General features: G+C 42.1%; 2 protein-coding genes across 3 annotated transcripts; one reads left to right on the plus strand and one right to left on the minus strand.

Moving 5' to 3' along the window:
- Positions 1-24: 24 nt before the first annotated feature.
- mbd6 (methyl-CpG binding domain protein 6) lies at positions 25-18,708 on the minus strand. Its single transcript, XM_017479976.3, has 13 exons — positions 18,201-18,708; positions 16,193-16,372; positions 15,324-15,463; positions 11,700-11,802; positions 10,892-11,060; positions 8,595-10,589; positions 6,264-7,096; positions 5,603-5,762; positions 4,586-4,725; positions 3,534-4,193; positions 1,331-1,380; positions 1,181-1,244; positions 25-1,029 (listed from the first exon to the last, which is right to left on the minus strand). Exons 3-13 carry the CDS (start codon positions 15,437-15,439, stop codon positions 979-981), a joined length of 4,341 nt encoding a protein of 1,446 aa, XP_017335465.2. The 5' UTR covers positions 15,440-15,463; positions 16,193-16,372; positions 18,201-18,708; the 3' UTR covers positions 25-978.
- Positions 18,709-21,915: 3,207 nt separating this feature from the next.
- ddit3 (DNA-damage-inducible transcript 3) lies at positions 21,916-26,065 on the plus strand. Of its 2 annotated transcripts, XM_017479787.3 has the most exons (4): positions 21,916-22,071; positions 23,679-23,744; positions 24,245-24,452; positions 24,677-26,065. In XM_017479787.3, exons 3-4 carry the CDS (start codon positions 24,312-24,314, stop codon positions 25,355-25,357), a joined length of 822 nt encoding a protein of 273 aa, XP_017335276.1. In that variant the 5' UTR covers positions 21,916-22,071; positions 23,679-23,744; positions 24,245-24,311; the 3' UTR covers positions 25,358-26,065. The 2 variants fall into 2 exon arrangements, with proteins under 2 accessions (XP_017335276.1, XP_053539769.1); XM_053683794.1 differs by lacking the exons at positions 21,916-22,071; positions 23,679-23,744 and having other exon boundaries at positions 24,404-24,534.
- The last annotated feature ends 256 nt before the right edge of the window (positions 26,066-26,321 follow it).

Consider the following 26,321-nt stretch of genomic DNA (forward strand, 5'->3'; position numbering starts at 1 on the left):
AAAAAGACACACTACTGACAAAGATACAGGTAAACATTTTAATTTGTTAAATAAAAGTCGACTCCCATAAAAACAAAGAAATGCTACTGCTCACAAAGTATTCTCTTTACAAAACCAACGTAAATATAGGAAAGGAAAGGGTTTGTTTTTGTTTTTTTCTGAGGAGGAAATACTTTACAAATTGATCATTTTTTTCCTAAAAAAGTGTACAAAATAAAATACTAAAACTGTACATATTTACATAAATTCATTAGTAAAATTGCATAATCTTCCTTGTTATTACTTTAAACCATTAATTTAATATTTTGTGCCTACGTTGATGAAGTGGCAGTTGGTGTCAGAGGCAACGGCATGGGCGAGTTACAGCTCTGACTATACATGCAGAATCTGCCACAGCTCACAGTATTGGACTCCGGCCCCCACAACTTACACACACATACAGTACATACTTTCCACATACACACAACACTGTGTAAGAAAGGAGATTCTACCCATGAGGTTATGTAAATCATTACATAAGCAATGACAAAGTTAAGCCTGGAACTATCTGATTTCAGTCAAGGTTTTGATGGAATATTATCACAGAATTACTCCAGCATGATACATGTAGGAAGGGAATTAGAGGGAATGCAGTAACAGTGGTTGGTAGATAGAGGGCGTTACAGGCCCATATTAAATATAGAAAATAAAACAGGAGGGGAAAGATCCTATGCAGTAGTGTTGGCTAGCCAATTCTATCACTTGTTATTGTTCTCATCACTGTGGCTACAAATATGTAACAGAACACGATCCACAAGAGAGGGAAAGAAAGATGAAAGGGGGAGAATGCGAGTGAGGTAACTAGGCTTTCGAAAAAAGATGGAGTGCGATCTGCAGGACAGCACAGCGCAGCTCAATTGCGCGCTGTGGGTTTGCCATACTGACAGTGCTGGTGTTGGTGTGTAAAGTACAGTAGGATAAGGGCTTCTGTTAGAACGTCTATCTGACCACACGCCGCCTTTTCCCTCTCGCAGGCCTCTGCAGTGCTATCTGCATCACACAAGACGTACGGGATTAGAAAAGAATTACAATATACACCCGTTGTAGTCAGGCGGAATGTCCTCTGACTGTGATAAAAATTTGCACAAGAGCATTTAACAGGCTAGAACGTGTTTCTGGGATGTTTGTGTGTTGGGCTCACTGTAGCTGCTGGCTCCTCTATGATGCGCTCAATATCTCCAGGAAACTCTGGCCCTCTCTGCAGCCTAGTGTAAAGAGATGGCAAGGCATTGGCTTTAACTTAATTAAAAGATCAATTCGGTTGCGTTCTCTCAGGAACTCAAATACTCACGTTTGCTTTCTTTTTCTCCCCCTCCTGGCTCCTGTACGCATTTCTAAAGCCTGGAACAGGATGAAAAGATCAAAAACTAAGTAATCACTCTAAAACTGTAAATACTGCAATAAGCACTTTACAATACATTTGGTTTAAAGAAAGTTTTTATAAACTATGGATTTCTTGCTACTCGCAAGTTTCGAAGAGAGATAAGTGAGAGATCTGGTATCTCAACTATGCCATATACTCCTTAGTGCGCCGTTTCATCATCTGGCTTCTTCACAACACATTCCCTCCTGCGTTTTCGAGGCATCGGGGTCGGCTGCACCGGTGCACGATAGGCCAAAGAGTGCAGTGGTGTGAGACTTCCGACCAACTGAACATTTTCCCACTTTCCCTGTGTGAGGTACTTTGGTGTCCATGATCACCTGGGTACAGTGCGAGCATTCTCTTTTTGTCCATTTATGTGTCTTTTCAACTCAAATAATTCACAGCTCACCTTTTCTGTAATTTGTCTCCAGGTGATGTTACACTGCTATACACTGCCTGGCCAAAAATTTATTTCAAAAACAAAGCAAATACTTGAGAGCTTATGATTGGACCGTTATTGCAGTGATGAATGTTTCAGCTGGCAACAATTCTTTTAACCCTAACTGAAGCAGTGTGTAGCTTCTCATTTCTTAAACTACCATGTCGGAAGACGTATCCTGTGGTCATGGAAAAGATGTTACTGTGTTCCAGAAGGGGAAAATTATTGGCCCGCATCAAGCAAAGAAAACAATCAAGGAGATTGTTGAAATCCCTGGAATTAGGTTAAGAACTGTCCAACACATTATTAAAACCTGGAAGGAGAGCGGTGAAGTGTCATCTCTGAGGAAGAAATGAACTTGAATGATGGGGATCGGAGACCTTTAAAACACTTGGTAAAGTCACATCGTAAAAAAATCGACAGTAGATCTCATGGGTATGTTTAATAGTGAAAGTAAGAGCATTTCCGTATGCGCAATGCGATGAGAACTTACAGGATTGGGACTAAACAGCTGTGTGGCTTAATCAGTGTGAGGCTAATCAAATAAAAATGACTTCAATTAGCTAGAGAGCATAAAGATTGGACTATGGAGCCACGGAGAAAAGGTCATGTGGTCTGAGGAGTCCAGATTTACCCTATTCCAAAGACATGGTTGAATCAGGGTAAGAAAGGAAGCGTATGAAGCGATGGCTTCAGTTGGTCAGGTCTAGGCTCAGAACATTATGCAGCAATAAAATGAAGTCAGCTGAGTACCTGAATGTCCAGACTGCGGTTCTACTGACTGGCCAGGTTATCCTATCAATGGATTTTTTTCCTTCCCTGACAGCACAGGCATATTCCAGGAGGACAATTCATCAGGCTCAAGTTGTGAAAGAGCGGTTCAGGGAACATGAGAAATCAATCTCACACATGAATTCGCCACCACAGAGTCCTGTGACCTTAACCCCATTGAAAGTCTTTGGGACGTGCTGGAGAAGAGTTTACGGAGTGGTTCGACTCTCCCATCCTCAATACAAGATCTCAGCAAAAAATGAATGCAACTCTGGATGAAAATAAATGTTGTCATGGTGCACAAGGTTGTCGAAACCATGCCACGATGAATGCGGGCTGTAATCAAAGCTAAAGGTTAAGTTTTAGGGCGTGCGACTTGACTCGACTTTGACCAGGCAGTGTAACATTTTTATTGGTGTATATATACACACATCAACTTTGTCTTTGAGAAATTCCTTTTCTTTCACCATTTTGTCTGCAGTTTGTTCTCTCATCTACCTTTGCTTTGATGGAGTTTCGTGAGCGTCAGTAAATACAAACCAGCTGTGCAGTGAACGTGTTCGGCACTTTAGGGGTGATCAGCATTCATCAACGTACGCACACATGAGTACAAATAAAAAAAATTCTAATCTTTAAGTCTAAATCTAAACCTCTAAAGTCTCAATCTAAAAGATTAATAAATGAGGCCTGTTGCTTTTCAGGGAAAATGGGCAGAACTAAATGGCTCTGATCCAGCTGGAAGCAGAGTTCACTTCTAGCCAGAAAACAGAATACTGAAACAGTCTTTTCAAGCTATTTTTAAAGTATAGTATGATTATTGTAGGTCTATAAACACTTACGAATAACTGAACCTTTAATGCTTGGAGAGCTGTGTGAGACAACCAATTCAACAAAGTAGTTTAATTTTACAGAGCTACTCACCCTCCCTTGCTCCGCGTCCACATTACCCATGGTATCATCCACTGGGTCAATGTTCACTCTCTCTCTGGGGCTCAAGTATCCTGGTGGTTGCCTTCGCTCTTCTTCACCGTCGTCATCTCTTCTCACTCCTGCACCTATACCGTTGCTATAGACACACAGCTTGGCTGAGCAGTCAGTCTTTGCCTCTTCCATAAATGTGAGATGAACGGGGGCATCTGGTGGGTGAGACTCTGCAGGTTTACAGGGTGGCGTGGTGGGCGGGTCTTCGCTGAGTTTGGGTGTGCCGCGGGCCGGAGACTGGGCTGCTTCCATGCTGAGGCGGGACAGGTCAGGATTGTGTACTGAGCATGCTCGCCGAGGACTAAGAGAGGGTGCGAGCTCTGGGTACGAGAGTGGGGTGGAGTCGCTCCCTCCCTCTGAGCCACGCCCACTCACCTGCAGGAAGGAAGTGTAGATAGTGTCCATAAAGGAGCCGTATGGGTCAATGAGCCCTGGTTCAGCCCCGGCTGGCTCTTCCCTCTGCTGTGTAGGTGGTTGTAGGTGGCCAGGATTAAGCAGGGAATCCTGGCACAGTTGGGAAGGGGGGAGGTCTTCTTGTGCAGGTGTGGTCTCATGTACTGCAAGTGGTTTCTCCTCCATTAGTGTTGGACCCATAGACAGCTTTAAAAGAAAAAAAAAAAAAAGGAGGAAGCACATGATTGTAACTTCTGTGTAATTTAGGTTGTGAAAAAAAACAAAAAACAGATTCCAGCACAATTTATCCACAGTGCCTCGTGTTAGTTTACACTCTGATAAAACTTTCGACCATTTTGTAGCGCTACAACCTGAAACTGAAATGAGACTGTACGTCATGAATCTACACAAAACAGCCCATAATAGACTGACATGCACCTTCAACTGTTATGTTATTTTATTGTATAAATCAAATGGGAAAACCTAATTATGTCCATTTCAATTCCAGGATGCAACACTACAAAATATAAGTAAAAGTTCAGAAGGTTGGGTGGCAGTGTGTGGAGAGGGGAACAGAATCACAGAGTTCGTAATGTTACCTGCAGGCACGTTAGTGGGTTAAGGGCAGCCTGGTTCTGTGGCAGTGACATTCCCAGCGACGGAGCCTGCGAGAGCAACAAAGGCCCTGCTGCTAGTAAACCATGTAGACTATTAATGTTCCCCAAAGCTGCCAGGTCACCTTTACAAAGAATAAGAAACAAGTTAGTGTAATTAGATTCACAAAAACACCCAAGCAGACACTTATATTACAAAGTAAATTTTGCTCAGTTTACTGGGCTCTTCCTATTCTATTCCCAAGGCCTCAACAGACTTAATGCCCTAATCACAGGCTTCAACGTGTAGCCTGCTTGTGGAAAAGCATGGAAAGCTGTTCATAAGCATTTCCTTATGAGTTCAACAGACAGTTTCAAAAAGGTAGGCTATATTCACCGACTACAGGATATAGTGAAAAATCACTCCTTGTCGCACTGACAGAAGGCAAGATTTCCAAGCAATAGTGTCTTGACTTTTTTCTGACCTCAATTAAAGCTGGCTGAGGTCAAGAAAGGGCAAATGAAAATTCATTCCCCAAAAGCTCTAATCGAATTATATCAGCAGGAAGGACTACAGGTACCAATGTGGATAGAAGTATTTTAAACGATAAACAACCCTGCCAATTCACGGAGTTGGGTACTTCTGCAAGGATGCCAATGCTAAGGTGCACTCGTTACGTGCTTACGGTCTACTACCGAACCCAGCTCTCATCCCAATCGACATCAAAACTAATTCCGTGGCAGCAGCTCACCAGGTGTTCCAGAAACTGTTCACAGGCTGCTTCCAGCCATTTTAAAAGACATTAGAAGAAATGGTATGGGATTAGACTACTGTTGCTAGTAGCAGCCTATGTACATATCGGTATGCAAGGGAATCTGTCCTGCAATCTAGATGTACAACAATCATGTCATAACTATAATCCAAGACATGGCACAAACACACAGCATGCATTGCATCGATACAAATATTCGACGCAATCAAAAAGGGGAATGCATAATGTGGAGCAGTTTTACTTTACTTACTCAGGACCCCTTGAGGCAGAATCGTGGGAAGAAATTGAGGTGTCTGGCTGTTGGTCTTCTCCTGCTCAGTCAGCGAGTCACATGTTTCCTGTCCAGTGACTGGTACCAGTGGGGTACATGACACAGAGGTAGAAACCAGTGCAGGACTGGAAAGAGTCCCCTGCAATATGCAAAAACACACACACACACACACACACAATATCTTAACCTGAACTGTCTTACATACACCAGCTCAAAACTTGTACATTTGTTTGTGGAATATCAGCATATCTCTCAGCTTGCATACTTGCTAATATTAATGTGGGTTATGCTACTGATTGCACAATATAGGCAATTTATTTTTATGTTTTAATAAAAAGAAAAACATCTCATGTGGAGTATTAATTTCTGTGTTGATGATCAGAAATACTGAGCTGGCATTCAGTAAAGCTTTTGCTTTGGTGGTTAATATTTCTGTTCACTATTGTCTATGAGTATATTACATCTATCATATCCAAACACTTCCACTACCTCGATTACACAACAATGAAGATGCTTTTGACCCCTCTAGTAGTTAATCAAATATGTGTTAATTAAATATCTCTCTTTTTTTATTATTTTTTTTTTTTTACCTTTTTAAATAGACAAAACGCATGTGGTCAGCACGTGTGAGCAAGTGTACCTGAGTATGAGATGGGGGGGATGGTGTGTGGTTGGGAAGGGTTTCAGCCTGTGCAAGAGCTGCAGCCAACAGTGCAGGGTTCAGGGACAGGAAGGCAGGAGGGGGAGGAGGAGTGAGCTGGGCAGAGAGCAAAAGCGACTGGCCATCTGCAGGTGATGCTAGAGCCTGGAGGGCATCTAAGAGTCCTGGCCCCATCAAGACAGAGTCCAGCAGAGCTGGGGTCTTCTCTAAAGACATGCCTTCCCCAAATACCTGTTGCTGCAGGGGAGGGAGGTCTAAATTGAGTCCTGGCAGTGGGAGCATGGCAGCTGGGTTCTGCCCAAGAAGCAAAGATGCCATGAGCAGTGCCTGTAGTCCAGGGTTCTTTTCACCAGCCTCAAGCCCTGGAGCCACACCCGGACCCATCCCTGGAGCAGGAGGATTTAATAGACTAACTAGGTTAAGAGGGAGGTCCCCCTGAGGTCCCAGAGCAGAAGGCAGAACGTTGAGTGGAGAAGCCTGGTTGAGGAGGTTGTTTGCTGGTTGCGGAGTTTGGGTGCCTCCGGTTGGGGGAGCCTGAGTGCCTGTCCAGAGCCCAAGAGGCAGAGAACCTAAGAAAGGGGGAAGAAGGGAGGGCAGGGCTGCATTCGAGGAGAGAAGCTGGAGGAGCTGTTCCTGCGTCATGAAAGGGAAAGACTCGGCCAGCTGCAAGGTGCTCGCGTGGTCAGCTGCAGAGTTCTGGAGATCGGCCGAAGAGGTGCCGGGTGCATGTGCCAGGGAGAGGTTAGTGTCAGGATCACAGCCAGAAAGTAGCTTAGTCTCCAAATTGTGCTGCTCTTCTGACATTACAGGACCTGAAGAGAGATAAGTCACACTTGTTTAGCTTAAGAGGAAATAGCCATTTCATTCTAGCTGTTTATTTTTGAGGCTAGTAGGTTTCACAACCTAAACAAATTATTCAATATATATATTATACAGTCGCAATCAAAATTATTCAACCCCATTACAAATCAGGTTTATTGTCAAAATGTATAGACGTTCAGCTGTTTGCTATGAACAAATCAAACAAAGTCAATTAAAATAGTTCAACACAATGAATGTTTCAAGCGGTTTCCCCAAATTCAACTGAAAATGCAACTTATGACTTCTCCAGTCTCAAAATTATTCAAACCCCTGAATAGAATCCCTCACAACTGCACTAATTTACAAAGCAGGTGTTGTCTCGAGCACACCTGATGGAACTAATCAAGGGCTTCATTAGTTGCACCAGGTGTGCTTGAGCTGGAACATATGAAATACCTGAACTGGCTAGGGGCAGAAAATTTATGAAATACCTGGACAGGGCAGAAAAACGAAGCTACCAACAGCTGCAACCAGATTTCTGAGAAGGCAGGTTGTGAAAAACCCTCGAGTGACTGCAAAAGACTTGGTGGCAAAAGGCACTGAGGTTTCAGTGAGCACAGTAAGGCACAAGTGTACTAAACCCAGAAGGTTCCCATGCCAGAACCCCAAGACGTACACCACTACTGACCCAAAAGCACGAGAATAGCCGGCTCAAAATCATATAAATAAGCCTGAGAAGTTTTGGGATTCTGTACTTTTCGACACGATGGATTAGAGGTATGTCTGGAGAAAGAAGAATGAAGAAAGAACACTCTGTCCACAGTCAAGCATGGTGGTGGCTCGGTGATGCTCTGGGGCTGCTTTGCATCCTCTGGCACTGGAAACCTGCAGCGTGTGGAAGGCAAGATGGATTCATTGACGTATCGGGAAATCCTAGGAGAAAACTTCATGCTGTCTGTGAGGAAGCTGAAGCTTGGGCGTGATTGGACCTTCCAACAGAATGATCTCAAGCATACCTCAAATTCGACCAAGGCTTGGTTGCAGAAGAACTGGAAGATTCTACAGGGCCATCACAGTCACCTGACTTGAACACCATCGAAAATCTCTGGTGGGATTTGAAGGCGGCGGTTGCAGCACGCAAACCCAAGTATATTACTGAGCTGGAGGCCATTGATCATGAGGAATGGGATAAGATATTCTCACGAAACTGGTGTCTGGTTATGCATCTCGTTTGCAGCAGGTCATAACAGCAAAAGTGTGCTCTCCTAAGTACTAAAGATGCTTGCCATGAAGGGGTTGAATAATTTTGAAACTGGAGAAGTCATTATAAGTTGCATTTTCAGTTGAATTTGGGAAAAACACTTGAAAAAAACTTTCTCAATTGATTTTGTTTGATTTGTTCATTGCAAACAGCTGAAAGTCTGTACATTTTGACAATAAATCTGATTTTCAATGGGGTTTGACTTTTGATTGCAACTGTATATATGCTTCTGAAAACTAAAATCTTACCCTCACTATCTGTAGCCTGGTTTTGGTCTGGCTGGTTTGTTTGGTAAATGTTATGATCAGGTCCCATATCCCCTAGTTTGGATGCACAGGTTTTCTCTGATATGGTGGAAGCAGACAGGCAGGTGGCTGATGACAGCTGGCTCATCACATCAAGGGTATGATAGCTAATGGAAGGCTCAGTTCCTGCACTGGTGCTTGTGTGAGGCAGGCTCAAGTTCAGAACTGGACTATTTGCTGTTGTTTTGAGGTTTACTGCAACTGCTTCTGTGTCTTCACACGTCAGAGAAAGGGGCTGAGTAGTTGCCAGCTGGGTAAGAGAATCCAAAGCAGGGACCAAGGTTTGGGGCTGAGACTGTTTCATGTGGATGTGTGTTTGTGGTACAAGCTGGCCGTCATACTGAGGCGTATGAGAGGTAACCAAAGGTGTGTGCCTGCTGGGTGGTACCGTTGTTGTAGTGTTGTTCTGGGCATTCTGCATACTGAGGAGCTGAAGCAGGGCAGAGAGGGGCTGGGAGGAAGCAGGGGGTGAGGAGAGAGGAAGGGAATTTGAAAGAGCCATCCTCTTGCCCTCTTCCAATTCCGTCTGCCTTAGTACACTATTAGGCACAGGAGTGGTGGAAGGAGGCACGCCAGGCAAGCGTGCAGGCTGGAGGTGGTTTTCTGAGTTAGTGACAGGAGGAGAGCTAGAGGACGATAAAGAAGGGGAAGGGACGATAGGGGATGATGCCACAGTTCGGTTTATCTGCGATTCTTTCAGCATGCTAAGAACAGTGGGTGAGCGACGCTGGCGTTTGCGGCGTAATGTTTTTTCAGATTGAGCAGGGTTTGACACAGGGAGAGAGGGCGAGGGAGGAAGCAAGAAAGCTGTCAAAGATTGGGTCGGGGCTGTAGGGGTGCTGAGGCTACTGTTTAAAGTGCTAATTAATACCTTGGACTGCTGCTCCTTGTCTAGGGCTGGAAGAGGAAGGGCACCTGTTTCTGCAGCCCTGGACTGGCTCTGGTTTTTCTGGCTGGCCAACTGGGCTTTGGCAGCTGCAGAAAGGAGGCTACTGGCTGGGAAAGAGCTGCTGATGTGCTGCTGGCTCTTCTGCTGACACAAGATCTGACCCAAAGGAAGACCAATCAGTCCTGGGGCAGAACCTAGTACTGGTCCATTCCTCTTATCACTGGAATTATTCTGGGCTGGCTGTGGGTTCTGCAGCGTGTGAAGTTTGGTTTTGCTGCTCGATGTGTGGTGCTGCTGGGTAGAGTCAGGATTGGTGGTGCTGCAGTCTTTGTAGTGCTGCAAAATGCCCTCCAGACGACTGCGTGGGCTGACCGGGGGTACGGAGAGTTTGGGTGAAGAGCAAGGTTGGGCGGGAGGCAGAGGAGAAGGGGAAGGTGAAGGTTTAACCCCCTGAGCAAGCATGGATCCTGGAGTTCCCTCAGAGAGAGAGGAGGTCGATGAGTGACGGGATCGCTGGTGAGGGGAGAAAGTGTCCTGAGCACGAGAAGGGGATGAACAGAGAGGAGGGGAAGATTTCATAACTATTCCCTGTAGATAAGGCTGTCCTGCCCTGGCAATTACAGGTGAAGATGAAGAGGGGGGTGAAGTAAACAAGGGAAGGGAACAGTCTGTCTGATACGTCTGGGCTGCGTCTAGTTTTGTAGTGCTGGGAGAGGTTGGCTTATGAGGTGCTCTTTGGAGAATGGTTTGTGTAAGGGCAGGGCGAGGGCTCCACTGCTGCTTCCCATAAACAGCTACACTGGGCCCTGGGGACTGGGGAGAGGTCTTCTTTAAAGGTGAGCTCGGATCAGAAGTCAGTATGGAGGTGGTGTGGGATACAGATCCATTCTGAATAAGAGAAAGAGGTGAGGGCACAGGAAAGCTGCCACTGCTGCTGGGTCTGGCCTGGTTCAGTATCAGCTGGGTCGGGTAAGTGCGCTGGGCTACATCTCCTCGAGCCACTATGGACCCTCTCTTATTCTTGCCGTCCGCTGAGCACACACCGCTCCCTAGAAGCAAATACACACTTTACTGCATGGAAAAAACTGATTCATGAGAAGCAAATTACATACTACATCTTCAAACAACAGATCAGAAGAAGCTTCTTCACTATAAAACTAGGCAAATTTGAGACGTTATATGTCAAGATGGGTTTGCCCAAACAGGAACCAAACCCAACTGTTAAGTACTAAAGGTGAATATAATCAAAAATAAATCGGTAGCAGACATTACAACATATTCTGTTCATGTGTTAAAGATGTATAACAAAAACAATAAATGTATATGTGGAGCTACAATGAGATTAGTGTACCTGAGCCATGAGCTGGTAATGGTATTTGGGAAACCTGCATACTCCGACACAGAGCAGCCATGGCGACTACTTTCCTGCGATGGTTGCACAGTTTGGTCATATCTTCTTCCACTTTCCCTGACTGATGACTCTGAGAATGAACCCCTGCAGTAGGGTCAAAGTTGAACACCTGCAGGCACAAAGAGTTCCTTAAGGGATCATGCCTTTGTTTGTATGCATGCATATTTGCTTGAAAAGAAAAATCAGTATCGGAAATTTTACATATTTAAAACGTAAAATCGGAACTATTGTTTTAAAAAGAAAAACTGAGGGAAAACTAGTGTGCGAGCAACTCACAGAATGATTCAATAATGAATTATGTATCAAATTAAATATGTGGGTTTAGACAATCATTTGTACCTCCCTTCCAATATTAAGATGCTGAATTTATATAATGTGCTCATGCACTAGCAATAATCTGATATGTACTGGAAGGTTAGTGGTGCAGAATTCATTCTTTGACTGGTTTATAAAACACCTTTCCTTATACTTGCACAAATAACATGAGATAAAAAGTAGTAATATATCACAACTACTGAATACGCTAAGCACAGCAAGATTAAGTAAATTTTTTATTTTAAAAAATGATTATTATTATCATTATCATTATCATTATAGTAGATGGCCAATCACTTACAAAAATGGGGAAATAATTTATTCTAATAAGCACCTCCCATTTTCTTTATAGAAATCTTTTACGTTATTTTAGCTGTAAAATGTAGGAAAATGTAGGAAAAGGTTCATTTTAACAACTAAACAGGCATCTCACCTTATGAAGGACAAGTGGGCATTCCAGTCCACACTTACATGTGCCATCTGTCAACAGATACACCCTCACCTCTTCCACAGAACACAGAACTTTACCACTTGGGCTGTGAGAGAGAAAGAGACAGAGCGAAAGTGATTGGGGGAGGGTGGGGGTGTCAATGCATAAATGTTCTGCTTAAGCAGCTGTGCTCACAGTGTCTGCTTAACAGCTCAGTGGATGTGTTTGAATGCGAGACTGAAGTTTGCTTTGGAGAATAGTCACACCCATCTGTGTGTAATCACAGCTGCCTTGCCTTCCATTGGACTTCAAAATAGGGTGACCAGACGTCCCGCTTTGTGTTGGAACACACAGCATTTTAGTCCTTTGTCCTGCATCCCACAAATTGAGATGTCGTCCCGCATTTTGATTGGAAAGAAAGAGTTAACACAAACTTGAACATGCCATTCCGGAGCGCCAGTTTGTGAATGGAGGGCGGAGTCGGCGAAGGTGCGTGGTAAGGATCGCACATCTGTGCCTAATTACACTAACGAACGTTCTATGTTGCAGTGAGCTGAGGTGAGAACGAAAAGAAGAAGAAGAAAAAAAAAACAAAAAAAAAAAACAAAAGAGACGGGCGCCTCGAGAGACAGAGAGAGCCAACCAGCACAGAGCAGTGTGTGCACACGTCTATAAAAGAAAACCGCTGAAAAGCAAAAGATAAAGAATATAGCACCTTTTGAGTTGTTTCAAGCCTGCTTCCAGCTTCCTCATTCCCTAACCGAATCTGGGAAAGTGTTACTCTACGGTTTTAGTCCCCCCACCCCTCATGCTTCTGCGATAATATTTCAGAATGTTATAAACTGAAATAGACGGAAAACTTCAGTTACATCGCTGACGAAGCATACATCCCCAGGGGGTTTTGGCCAAACCTGACATTCATGCAACGGCTGGGAAGAAAGTATTGAAGACTGCCATCAAAGGAATATGGTATCTCTGCAGAACAAAAAAGGCATTTCCCCATTATTGGGCGTTTTCAAACGAAAGTAGGCGTTTTTCAACCGCTTTACCCGATTTGTTAAAATAACCCAAACCCGAACCGTATAGACTGGATGGTTGAACAATGCCTACCGGTCTGAAGACGCCCAATGAATGGGAAGCACCCATTTATGTTCCACAAAGATCTACAGTTGCATCAAAAGGGCTGTCAGCTTTCACTCAAACTGGACACATGTGAGGTCAAGCCATAGAAGTCCTTTTTTTCCCCCCTGCACTTAATTTTTTTTATGCAGTAATGTTTCTCTTTGTTGCATTGTTTGATACAAGAGACAAATATAAATAAATATAAATGGGCCAAGTGCACATGTTTCTTATTCATTTAGATAGGCATCAAAATGGAAGGCCTTTGGGTGTCGGAAATATGTTCCACATTGTCCCACACAAACTTCGTTCTTGTCCCACAATTTCTTCTGGAACAAAGTCAACTATTATACTGGCATTTTAATACTGACATTAAATCTACAATTTGTGGAATTTTTGTTAAAAATAAAATATTATTGAATAAATAGATGGAAAAATACTGACTATTGACTGTCCTGACTATTCTGCAACAGTAATTCAGTCAGGGCTGTATCTGAGGTGTCACTCAGAATTGACAGGAAATTTGTATGCTACCAGCTTGTCCGATGTCATCACGCCCCAACTTTAGACCAAAAGAAAAAAAAAGTCCAACCACATGGTGACTGACAAGAGCTGGCAGCTAATCAGTAGTGAGAGCATAAACAAACCAAACAATATTGAGAATATCCTAGATTATATTCTAACAGGGAAGTGGTTTCAGGACTGTCACTGTTTTTTTGCAAGCAGGGGAACAAATACACCGAGAACACGGAACACTTAAAAAACTAAATGACCAAGAGTTATTATTCTAATTCTAAATTGCTAGCTAGAGTTAACATCTAGCTGTGTCTTAGAGCCACAGATATGCATAGAACCTCAGAGAAAGCCCATACATTTAATCCAAGGTCTGATGAATGCAGCATGCTGTAAAAATTACACGGGGGCAACCCTTCTCCTGTAAACCAGAGCTTATCCTTTCGCTAGATAGCTAACATCAGCCAAATAGATTATGTATGTTATGTGCTGTTTATAATACAACTGCACAAGCACAGTTACACTGTGGTATCGGACATGCATGAGTACCTCTCCTTGATCAGGCAAACACACTAAGAACTAATTTACAAATTTGTAAAGATTTCCAATAGTAATTGCTACAACCCATTAACACATCTGTGTTTAGTAACAGAGAACATAGTCATCACTCAAAGGTCATTTTAATGGGTGCATACAGTGGTGCTTGAAAGTTTGTGAACCCTTTAGAACATGAAATCACCTAAAACATGATCAGATTTTTTCCTAAAGTACTAAAAATAGATAAAGATAACCCAACTAAACAAATGAGACAAATATATTATACTTGGTCATTTCATTCCTGTGAGTGACAAAAGTATGCAAACTTTTGCTTTCGGTATCTGGTGTGACCCCCTTGTGCGGCAATAACTGCAACTAAATGTTTCTAGTAATTGTTGAGTCCTGCACGTCGTCTTGGGAGGAATGTTAGCCCGTTCCTCAGTACAGAACAACTTCAACTCTGGGATGTTGGTGGGTTTCCTCACATGAACTGTTTCCTTCAGGTCCTTCCACAACCCTTCTATTGGATGAAGGTCAGGATTTTGACTTGGCCATTCCAAAATATTAACTTTATTCTTCTTTAACCATTCTTTGACAGAACGACTTCAGTGCTTAGGGTCATCGTCTTGCTGCATGATCCACGATCACTTGAGATTCAGATCACAGACAGATGTCCTGACATTTTCCTTTAGAATTCACTGGTATAATTCAAAATTTATTGTTCCATCAATGATGGAAAGTCGTCCTGGCCCAGATGTAGCAAAACAGGCAAAAACCATGATACTACCACCACCATGTTTCACAGATGGGATAAGGTTCTTATGCTGGAATGCAGTGTTTTCCTTTCTCCAAACATAGCACTTCTCATTGAACCAAAAAGTTCTATTTTGGTCTGATCCGTCCACAAAACATTTTTCCAATAGCCTTCTGTCTCGTCCACATGATCTTTAGCAAACTGCAGAAGGGCAGCAATGTTCTTTTTGGAGAGCAGTGACTTTTCCTTGCAACCCTGCTATGCACAGCATTATTGTTCTGTGTTCTCCTGATGGTGACATTAACATTAGCCAATGTGAGAGAGGCCTTTAGTTGCTTAGAGGTTACCCTGGGTTCCTTTCTGAGCTCGCGGACTATTACACGTCTTGCTAATTTCACCTTCAAGTTAACTGCTAATCCTAGAGGTTCACATACTTATACCACAGACAGATGTGTTACATTGCATAATTTTCCTTAATAAATAAATGACCAAGTAAAAATTTTCATCTCATTTGTTTAATTGGGTTATCTTTGCCTACTTTTAGAATTTGTGTGAAAATCTGATGTTTTAGGTCATATTTATGCAGATATATAGAAAATTCTAAACTTCCAAGCACCACTGTATACTACACATGATATGACTAAACGCTTGACCTTCAGATGATGAACCAAAACATGGATGAAATTTAAAACAGATGAAGTTACCTAATGTATGCCACAGCCCCATCCTCCACTTTTCTCTGCCAGCCAACAGGGACCTGAGCGGTGAGTGTCGGACCACCATCTTTTTTTCCTGCTGCCTTCTCACTGCCCCCAGTCATTTTTGGCTCGCACGCATCCAGCTCCTGTAGATCCAAAACACACACGTGTCAAAACCCCCTTCCAATACAAATTAAATCTAATTAAGAGATGAACAAACTACACATGTACAGTTTACTGAACAGCTATGAGTAAACACTACTAAAACAGTAAACGTATAACAGCTGCCAATATGATGAGCCTGAACATGGTAAAGTCTCACTCCAGTGCCTTTTAAATCTATACTATAAGGCCAAACGTGTGTGTACACCTGACCATCGCACCCATATGTGGGCCTTCATCAAATTATTGCTACAAATTTAGAAGCACACAATTGTATAGAAGGTCTTTGTTTCCTGTAGCATTAAGATTTCCCTTCACTGGAACTAATGGGCCCAAACCTGTTCCAGCATGGCAATGCCCCGTGCACAAAGTGAGGTCCATGAAGACATGGTTTGCCAAGGTTGGACTGGAAGAACTCGAGATCCTGACCGTGCAGAGACCTGACCTCGACCACTCTGAACAACTTTAAGATGAACTTGAACACCGACTGTGCCCCAGGCCTCTTCGACCTGACATCGGTGCCTCACCTCACCTCACTAATGCTCTTGTTGCTGAATGAGCACTAATCCCCAGAGCCACACTCCATGAAGAAGAGTGGAGATTATTATAACTACAAGGGACTAAATCTAGAATAGGATTCTCAAAAAGCACCTACGGGTGTGACGGTCAGGTGTCCGCAAACTTTTGGCCATATCGTGTACATTTTACTGTACCTTTTCATCTTTATTTAGCCTGGGTCAGCACCATCCGTAAAATCCACCCCAGTGAAGACATCCTAAGTAGTGCTGCCAGCGCTCATCACAACCGAGCTCAAATCCAGCCGAAACAGGCAGGCCTCGCTTCTCTTTATCCCCAGTGGACTCTCTCGGCTTTGGAACGATTTCTCTGACAATCTGAAATTAAACGTGCAAGTTGAATAACAGTACTCTGGTTTATTGCACTTCACAGACCACTGTTAGAGAGTTTTGTGCATTTTAGACAAAAAAAAAACAAACAAACAAAAAAAACCCCCAAAACAAAGCACTTAAAAAGCCACTGATTAGATCAGCGCTATTCAAAGTGTTGAAGCATTGCTAGAGGGTATGCGATTTATTTATTTTTGTCACAAGGAAATCACAATCCACCATTATGAGAGATATTTCATTTATTACCGACTTCTTAGACTGGTCACTTTAAATGAATGGGTTTAATCCAAAGCTCAAGAATTCACAAACAAGTAGGACTTAATGCAGTCGTTGATGATAGGGATGTGCGATATGGACTTAAAACTATATCAGCATATTTTCTGGTATTTATTGCGATAACGATATCAGTGACGATATAAATATCGCATCGTTCACCACTGTTTTTGGCTACAAGTGAAAGCTGCATGCAGTCTTAGGAGTCTCAGAAACACCAACATTGATCTAAAAGTTAGTGATTTTCTGTAACTAAACCAGTTCCAGATTGTAGAGGTAGCGCCTCGTTTAGCGATAAACTCCTCCTCAGCTTCACGTCCACCTTCCGCCATACTCCTGTTCGCTCTGCACGTGAGCTGTGAATGGGTCTCGTGTCGTCACACACAGAAATACGTCATCAACTAGGCTTTATCGTTATTATCGCACGAAGACCAGTTACTACTGTGGGGAGAATTTCTACTGGTATATTGCAAACAGTAAGATATCGCCCATCCCTTGTTGTTGAAACATTCATGAATAAAAAAATCTATGTGGCACTTAGTACTAGAAAATATTAAAATACCGTTTAAATGATGGGCCTAATATTTAAATCGTTGGATTAGGTTAATAAAACCCAGGTGTCCCTGGCTCCAAGAAGTGTGAGAACCCCTGGTATATGTGAGAAATCATACAGACGAGAGTGCTGTATGAGGGCGTGAAAAGGGTCACTGCATTTCCTGTTTGGAGTACAGACTGGAGAGGCTCTCCAAATACTACAGTGCAAATGATAGAAACCAACCAGTGTAATCAATGAATTTATCAAGCTCAGATCAGTATAAACCCGAAGGAAAGGTTTAAATGTCCATTTAATAATCTGACCATCAAAACACACACAAAGCTGCTGCACCTAAAGACAAGTTTCCAACTTCTCCATCAGTCCATTTCCTCAACCCACATTATTCTAACTCTTTTCGAAATGTTAGATAGAAATTTATCAAAGTTAAGCTGGCCAAAAACAAACATACAAACAAACAAAAAAAAAGAAAATGTCTGACTCCAACCTACAGCGTGTCATGACAGAAGGAAAGTAAACAAGTTAAGGAGTGAAGACAAACGGCGAAAAAACAAGACTTTATTATTTCAACCTAACACGTCTCCAGAATGAATAAAGCCTTGTCGTGTTTTTTGGGAGTTTAAATAAGGATTTGTGCGCTGGTTAGAATAATAATAATGATGATGATGATGATAATAATAATAACAATAACAACAATAACAACAACGAGAGGATCAGTCCGTTTTAAGCAGCCGGCTAACAGCTAGCTAGCGCCTAAATACTACTACTTAGCTAACTAGCTAGCTAGCCTCGCAGGCTATGAAGAAACGATTCGACTAAAAGAACAGAAATATGTTGGATAATAGGAAAAGTGTGGCATTGACAAAGAAAGAAAAATGGGAAATGATGCAATTAAGGCGAAACTGTTCGACTTAAAGTGGTGAATGCGGTGTGCACGGAACGCTAGGCAGACTGTGTTAGCTCGCTCGGCTGGTTTAGCCACACACATACCTCCTCTGTTTACGAAGTTTGCTGCTTGTTAGCCGCGTTGCAAAGCAGAGGCGAGAGATAGCGGAGCCTTTAGCTTCGAGTGCTGCTGCTGTGAGCACTGTGGACGGCACTAAACTCTTTTTCAGGCACTTTCCTACCTCTTCTCGCTTTGCGCCATCCGTCCGTCCTGCCTAAAAACAAAGGGCAATAACGCTAGCTGGGTTTTTTTTATTGCGCCCGTTGCATTGTCGCCGAAAATGATCTTAAATTTCGAGCTGATCTCAGTCGGTCGCGGACAAGACGATTGTTTCATTCAAAGCCTCAATATCGTTATAAGCTTCTTAAGCACGTGGAGGGGGGGAAACGAGTTAAGGTTTTTACTGCGTTTCAAGTAAATGCCCCGTTCACATTAATCCCTGCTTCAAGTTCCTATTTTCTCCAGGATTTCGTGCCAAAAAAAATCATGGAGTTTCCTTCGGACCTGCGCACTGGCTTCCTTCGGCCTAGGGAATTCCATACCCACAATGCACTGGCGCTGAAGGGAGCGTCTGGACTCGACAGAAGCGGGCTGAGCTCCAAACAGCGGCTTGTCCCCTTTATAAGGGCACTACAAAGTGTGTCAGATAATGTCTTTTACCCGCCTGTGTAGTACAGTCTATGTATAACATGGAGGCATTTGTAACGCAGCCCCGGTGACTGGTCCGATGTGGAAGACTCATTCTAGGTTAATAAACAAACAGTAATACTTCCAAGATACATACGGAGAGTTTGAACTAAACGGAGTGCTATTTTCTTACAAGTTATTTAATAATATAGTGTTTACCATAAATATAACCATAAATGCAGCTAAGTGTTTAGCTAAACTTTCGATGTTTTCGGTGGGACACAGTCCATTAAAAGTATTACATTTTATTTAGTATTCAAGTCTGGGTGTTGCTGGGTTTGGGGATTTTTGTACGTTTTGTGTTTTTAATCTGTGTATTTTTTTTATTTTCTTTGTATTTTCTTATTGTGTAAAGTGCCTTGAGAAGCAGCTTTAAAGGTGCTATATAAAATAAAGTTTATTATTATTATTATTATAAGTAAATGATTAAGTAAGCTAAATATACATTTAAAAAGAAAAAGATAGACTCCCAAGTATTTTGGCTAACTGGACCCTTATTTATGATCTGTGTCTAATTTCCTCCACGTGGCTACGAGTGGCTAAAACAAAGCACAGACTCTATAGTGTTGTACTAACTCTATTATAGGCTACTTTACTGTTATAACCTTTATGGTCATTTATACATTATGTATATAATGCTTTAGCCTATATATTGGCCACAACATCGATCCATATCAGTCTACATTAATATATATATATATATATATATATATATATATATATATATATATATATATATATATATATATATATATATATATATATAGCTCCTTCATATTTTTGTGTAATATTAGGGAGAACAGTTCCACTCCAATAAAGTACCAAAGTAAAATCATATATTCATATCATATATCATATATTATGGTCAAATACGTAACAAACATAATTACTCTAAAGTAAAACCATACTAGAATCAGGGATAAATATGTAATAGAAATAGTTACTACAATGGTTGTATGGCATGGCATTATCAAGGTATAACATATTAATGATGTACCATGAAAAACTACAGTAAAATCAGGACAGCATCGATGTGTGATTATCACAGAATTTCACAACAGTACTTACCATAAAGTGCCATTGTACAACCACTGGTAATGACAGTGTCCTATTTAAAACCATATGAAATGATGATGTTTTTAAGGGCTGAACAAGATAAGATAAGATCAACTTTACTGATCCCGAAGGAATTTTGGTGCCAACTTGCTCAGGACAATACAAATAGCAAAAAATAAGGATGGTAAAAAAAAAAAAAACAACAACATCTATCTACCTCTAAATCGACAGACAGATAGATAGATAGATAGATAGATAGATAGATAGATAGATAGATAGAAACATATAGTAAGTAATAAAAATAGAAATATTCTTTATAAAGTATAGTATCATATAGAAAGTATAATGAATAATAGACAGCGGAGGGTGGTTGAAGAACAGCAACGCCTATGTATACTGAAGACGACGAGTATTTCTTTGAAACATCGCGAAGGAAGGTGGACAGAACAGCTCGGCCACGCTTTTACAGCTCTGTGAAAGTAAACACAACTTTTGGGAATAAAAGCTTGAGCTGCCAATAGAATCGCGCGCGTGCAGGTGACAGCCATTAGCGGCGGGGAGAGAGCGCGAGACTACACAGCAACAGCCGCGCGGCAGTGACGTGTTCGCGGCGCGCTGCTCGCGAGCGGCGCGCGCCTCCTGGAAACAGAAGTTGAGCTTTCTATTCGCTAGGCGTGCGCGCGGCCCACTTGCGCTGTTGCTAGGCAATACGCAGCACGCTTCTGCACCGTGCATGTTAAAGTGCTCAACTCCTGAGCTCGGGAGAGTTTCTGAATACTAACGAGATGATCCTCGGGTGACATCAGACGGCCACAATTACGGGTCATTCTCGTGTCCACACCCATATGGCGCGGTAAAACCGCAAAATAATAATAATATATATATATTTATTTAAAAAAAAAAAAAAAAAAAAAAAAAAAAACAGCTACGGAAACAAAGTTACACCTGTACTCTTCTCTAGCTGCTCCACACATTTACGGAAGGATGCTGTTCATGAGTAAAGTTTACATCGTATAGATTTGTATGTCGCACGGAGCTCGATACCCTGCAATAATTATCATTATACTATAATAATTAGGAGTATATTTTAATATTCGCGCGAGGTCCCTCCGCTAGAAATATAATAGTTTTATGATTTTGTTTTCACGCCGCATCAAGAGGCGCATGGCCAAGAAGAGGACTGTATGTCTGGACAATAACAACATCCGTCAAACATGTAGCTGTTTATGATGGAGTTACACGATATTATACTGTTTGAAAATAGAAGGAAAAAAAACAGTAATTAATGTGTATATTCTTGAACCCCTTTACAATGTTATAGTACGATATTTCAATTAATCTTTAGGCAAGCCCAAGAGGAGGGGTGTTTATTGTTTTTTTTTTTCTTCTTCTTTTCTTATTGTATGCTGTGCTTATTCCAAGCAGTAGCTAATACTGTACGCTTCATTTCTTTTCATTTTAAAACATTAAAGTCCGACTCTTCACTTGGAGTATTATCTGTACAATTGGGACCGGGAACAAAAACAACACGGCAATAAAACCGTCTTAACATCTACGGATATTATATCGCTTCGCTTTATGAGTGTTTTGCGAACGCAAGCAAAATCGATATATTTTCTCACGTCCTTATAAGGTATTTTGTCTGGGTTTTCTTTTAATACAAGGCTGTTTAATAAAACATGCTCGGGCTCTGCTAGTCTTATCTCCGACTGGAAACCGGTTGCCAACGATTGCATCATTCCTTTCATGTGACTCCCTTACGCCCCAAATTCGTCCTGGCTGCCTTATGACTGCATCACATCTTTCCGCTCACACAAACCCGCTCACAGAGAGACAACCAGCAGGCACTGTAGCCCCGCCTCTCACACTTACGGCCTTCTCTGATTGGATGTCTCTAAGCAAAAGAGTTTTATCCTCCGTCCAGGGTTGGGTGAGCCGCACGACTGTCGGCGCTCAGCTACACAGCTGTGGGTTAGGGTGAAGCTGAAGCGCTTCCTCTGGAGTTTGGTTGCAGTTCGCCTCCTATATATACAGCCCCGGGAGTTTCCGAAATTCATACTCGGTGACTTCAACTGAACAATGGTTAACATGAACTATCACCAATCGCAACAAAAATATATACACAACCCGAGTCCAAGACAGTCGAGAAAACGGCATAATAAAAGAAAAAGGGTAAGTTTATTTTTATTTTTGTGTGTGTGTGTGTGTTTCCCTCCAGCACGGCGGAGTTGCTGTAACTTCTGGGCGCCGCCGCTCCGGTGTGTGGTGAACTTCAGTTTTTTTTCCTTGTATAAAAGCCGAGCTCATTCATGTCTTGGCAGCGACCCCGCAGCTGTTTTTGGACAGCAGTTGTTCTCACTTCTTCTTATTTGTCAGGACTTTCTACTAACCATCTCTTGTTTCTCACTGAACGGACAAAGGAATTTCTTTTAATTCTTTCTTTCTTTTTTTTTTTTTTAACTTCTTTTCTTCCTGAACTTGCCTGTGTTTTGGTTTAAAGGGCGAGTTTGTTTTCAGTTTTAGGGAATTTACCTGACGTCACTGTCAGATCACAACCAAGACCATGTCTTTATTTGATCTCGATTTTTATCTACTTTTACATTATATTAAAGCGAAGTTATTATTATTATTATTATTATTATTATTATTATTATGTAGCTTTTTTTAAAAACACATTCTAGTACAATTACCTTTTTATTATTTACTCTTTTTACAAATCTAATTCAATCTACAAATCTAAATCATGTGTTATACTCCTACAGTGATCCTTGTGTTTCTTTGGTTTCTCCGTCCTGTACTTTGACTTCATGATGTAACTGGCTGCCTTTAGTTTACTTATTATAACCTTTATAACTGTTCATGTGTCAGTTATAACGCTTGACACTTTTTTATTAAAAATTTTTTTTTTTTTAAATTTTACCTCACCCATTTATTATTGACTATTTTTAATAAGCTTTTTACCCAACTCTTAATTCAGCTTACACTCAAATTAGATGGTGTGGAGTAGTTGTTTTGGTTGTTTTTTTTGTTTTTTTTGTTTTTGTTTTTTTTATAAATATTTTAATTTTTATGTCTGTGTCATATCGCAATATTTCCCCCTGAGTTAAGATGGATGAAGAAAACTACAGTTGGACTTGGGGGGGGTTTGACAGGCCTCCGTGGTTATGTGAGAGGTGCACACGGGTTAATGCTGAACTTCTGGACACAGTTTAAGATGAACTTGAGAAGGGCGACGCCTCGGACAATACTAAATAACATTTAAAACGCCAAAAGAATACAAGAACAATAGGTGACTACTGCTAAATGTGTAATATTTTAAGCATGGAGTGCGATTCGGGACGGTGAGGCTGGAGTTGTCGGACTTGGAGATCATGCCTGAGATCGGACTGTAGCAGGGGGCGCCAGCGGCCACAGAAGCGCTATTGTTTACATAAAGAGTCAGTGGCCGGAATTAACACACATCACTGTTAACCTCTCAACAAAAAACACTTCTTTTACTCACGGAATCATTTCTACAGCTTTTACTTTTTAAACGGAATTTTATCTTCAGCAGTTTCAGTTTGTTAAGAAATAAATTTGGCTTTGAAAAGTTTCCTGTGACCGATTTTATTTATTTTTAAGTCCTCCGATTTAACTCGTTTCTTTAAGAATGCTTGTTTTTTTCTTTCTCCTTATGTTTATTAAAAATAAATATGACTTTCCACTCATCTTTGCAAACGGTGTATACAACAATGTACACAATTACAAAAAATGTAACTTGTTTAACGATTATTTTCCAGAATTACTGGGACACAATATCACCGACAACTCACAACCACACTTGATTAAGAAGAAACGCTTTTAAGGTAAGCACGTGTTCTGATTGGCTTATCTGTGTGTGTGTGTGTGTGTGTTTCTTATTGTTTTTAATTGTCCTGGACACGTCTAATCTGCTACAGATCTATGGGTTTACTGTAGAGTACTGAGTTGCTGTTTGAGTATTGCTGTGCTGGTTGATATTTAGAATGTGAAGGTAATAATTACAGGTCATTTCTGGCATGTGCACTCACCTGGGTTTAGTCCTCACTGCTGGAAGTGGCATGATCTGGTGGACTTGTGATCGCTGTAGTAACTCCATCTGGCCACTAAGTGTCCTTAGACAACTGAATATTTTCATGTCAATATCTGGCCACTTCAATTTTGACTTTCTTTTGGTAATCTCTATAGCAGTACTGCCCTGTACCATGTGTGGCTTTTTTTTTCCTTTTTTTTTTGAGGGGGGTGAGGTATAAGGTTCGAGACTTTTTTTTTTTTTCCCTTTTACATAAAATAATTTAAAAAAAAACTTAATTATTTTCTGGGCCAGGTCTGGTGTGCTGGGTGTAGGAGCGTGTTGAGTCGTCGTGTCTGTGCGTACCAGCTGATTGGTTGAGATGACTGCGGAGTGGATGTACCCCCCCGGCGTGGCGCCGCTGTGTGGTGCAGAGTTGGAGGCGTGGTATGAAGACTTGCAAGATATATTGGGATCCGATGCAGGTGGGGCCAAGCACACACGCCCCCCACCCTGCGCCGAGGTCAGTCACGCCGAAAGCGACGGCTGCCGTCTCTGCTCTCGTACCTCCAATGTTACGCCCTCCCTCCTCCTTTCTGTGCTCTGTAAAGGCATTTGATGTTTTTGACAAATTGATTTTTTTCTTAATAGTGACTTAAGTTTATTGATTTTTTTTGTTCATTTATATTGCTCTGCTAACTTAATACATTTTCATCACTTTGTTTCTCCCTTATCTCCCCCATGCAGAAAGAGCCGGAGTTCCTGGATGTCTTGGAGAGCTGCTCGCTCACCTGGCTGACGGAGGGGCAGGTGTGGGGGGAGGGGGTGCAGCGTGTGATGGAGGAGCCTTCACCACCTCCGCTGCTCCTCAGCCAGCCACCGGCACAGGAGGAGCAGCGTGGTGCACGAGAGACGGCGAGCTCTGTAGCAGGAGACCTTCTGCCCCCAGAGTTCTTCGAGCTGCTGAGTGAAGGAGGTGTCGGACTGGTGGAAACGGGGGCAGTTATGGTCACCAATGGCTACCACCACCACCACCATCACCCCCCGAACCCTCCGCCTGCCTCCCCATCAATCAGTGAGGAAGAGCTGCCCACTGTCCCAAACTCGTCCCCATCCTGCTCATCTTCCTCCTCGTCCTCATCCTCGCAGTCGCCTTCCCTTAACTGCTCACCTTCCTCCTCCCCCCCTCTCTCCCCTCCACCAGCTCCTGCCTCCTCACGCCTGGGCAAGAGGAAGAAAGGGAGTGCACTGTCCTCACCTTTCTCAGGGAAGAAGAGCAGAAAGGAGCGGGAACAGGAGAATGAGAGGAAGGTGCAGGAGCTGACAGACCAGAATGAGAGGCTTAAAGCCGAGATCGAGCGACTTGGTGAGGAAGTTCAGCGGACACGCCGCGCGCTCATCGAGAGGCTCGTCAACACCAGGAAGTGAGGGGTAACGGGAAGGAAATGGCTAGACAGAGAAAGGCTGGAAAGAAAGAAGGAACAAGTAGAAGAATTAAATGGTAACCGTGAAATGCACATAGAGACAAGAGAGGGAAAGGCATGTGTAAACTGGGGAACAGAGCGATTCTTTAAGGGTCTTCCCCAAGTATGAAGGATGGAGAGGGAGAGAGAGTGAGAGAGTGTGAGAAAGTGTGATTAAGTCTAACTTGGTTATAGAAATAGAAAAGGACCCAGGTTTAGAGTCATTACTGTAAGAATCAGCCTCAATAAATCAGGCTCCTTATTTTAATACACGGTTTTCCCACACAAGAAGCAGACTGTAGGTTTATTGTATTTTCCTAAATGCAGTATCCATCACATGTTGCTTTTGTACTTGAACGTAATTGAATGGAGAAGTCTTCAAGTGGTAACAGACTCCCAGGGCAGGTGTAACTGGCAAATACTTTTGACCAACCTCTAGAAATTAAGCACTTATTTGTCCGATTTACCCTTAAAACAGATTTGCAAGACGTGTAAAATGGTTTTATGCAAGGATTCTCTGTGCATTTCATTGTAACCCAGTTATAGAGGTAGATTAATATCATGTCCTATCATGAATAATTAAAAGGGCTTATAAACAAATGTTACAGTAGACCTAGTTCACAGAAATAGCTCAGGACTGTTTTCTAGTGTTTTTTTTTTTTTTTTTTTTTTTTTAAATACAAAGAATGTTTGCAATTTTTTTCTGAAGCTCAGCTCAAGCCATGGCCTTTAAGCGTGGATGGATAGGGGAAATGTGGTGGGTCTAGTAATCATTATGTATCACTTTCATACTTTTTTTTTTTTTTTGGACTAAATTAGCCATTTAGATAAAGTTCAAGCTGATCCATGCTTATTTTTCTATCGTATCTGCCTATGTAATCGGTCATTATATATAATCATTATTCACACTAGTATTGTGTAAAGTAAAA

This window comes from Ictalurus punctatus, chromosome 11 (assembly GCF_001660625.3).
Source record: "Ictalurus punctatus breed USDA103 chromosome 11, Coco_2.0, whole genome shotgun sequence".
Lineage (NCBI taxonomy): Eukaryota > Metazoa > Chordata > Actinopteri > Siluriformes > Ictaluridae > Ictalurus > Ictalurus punctatus.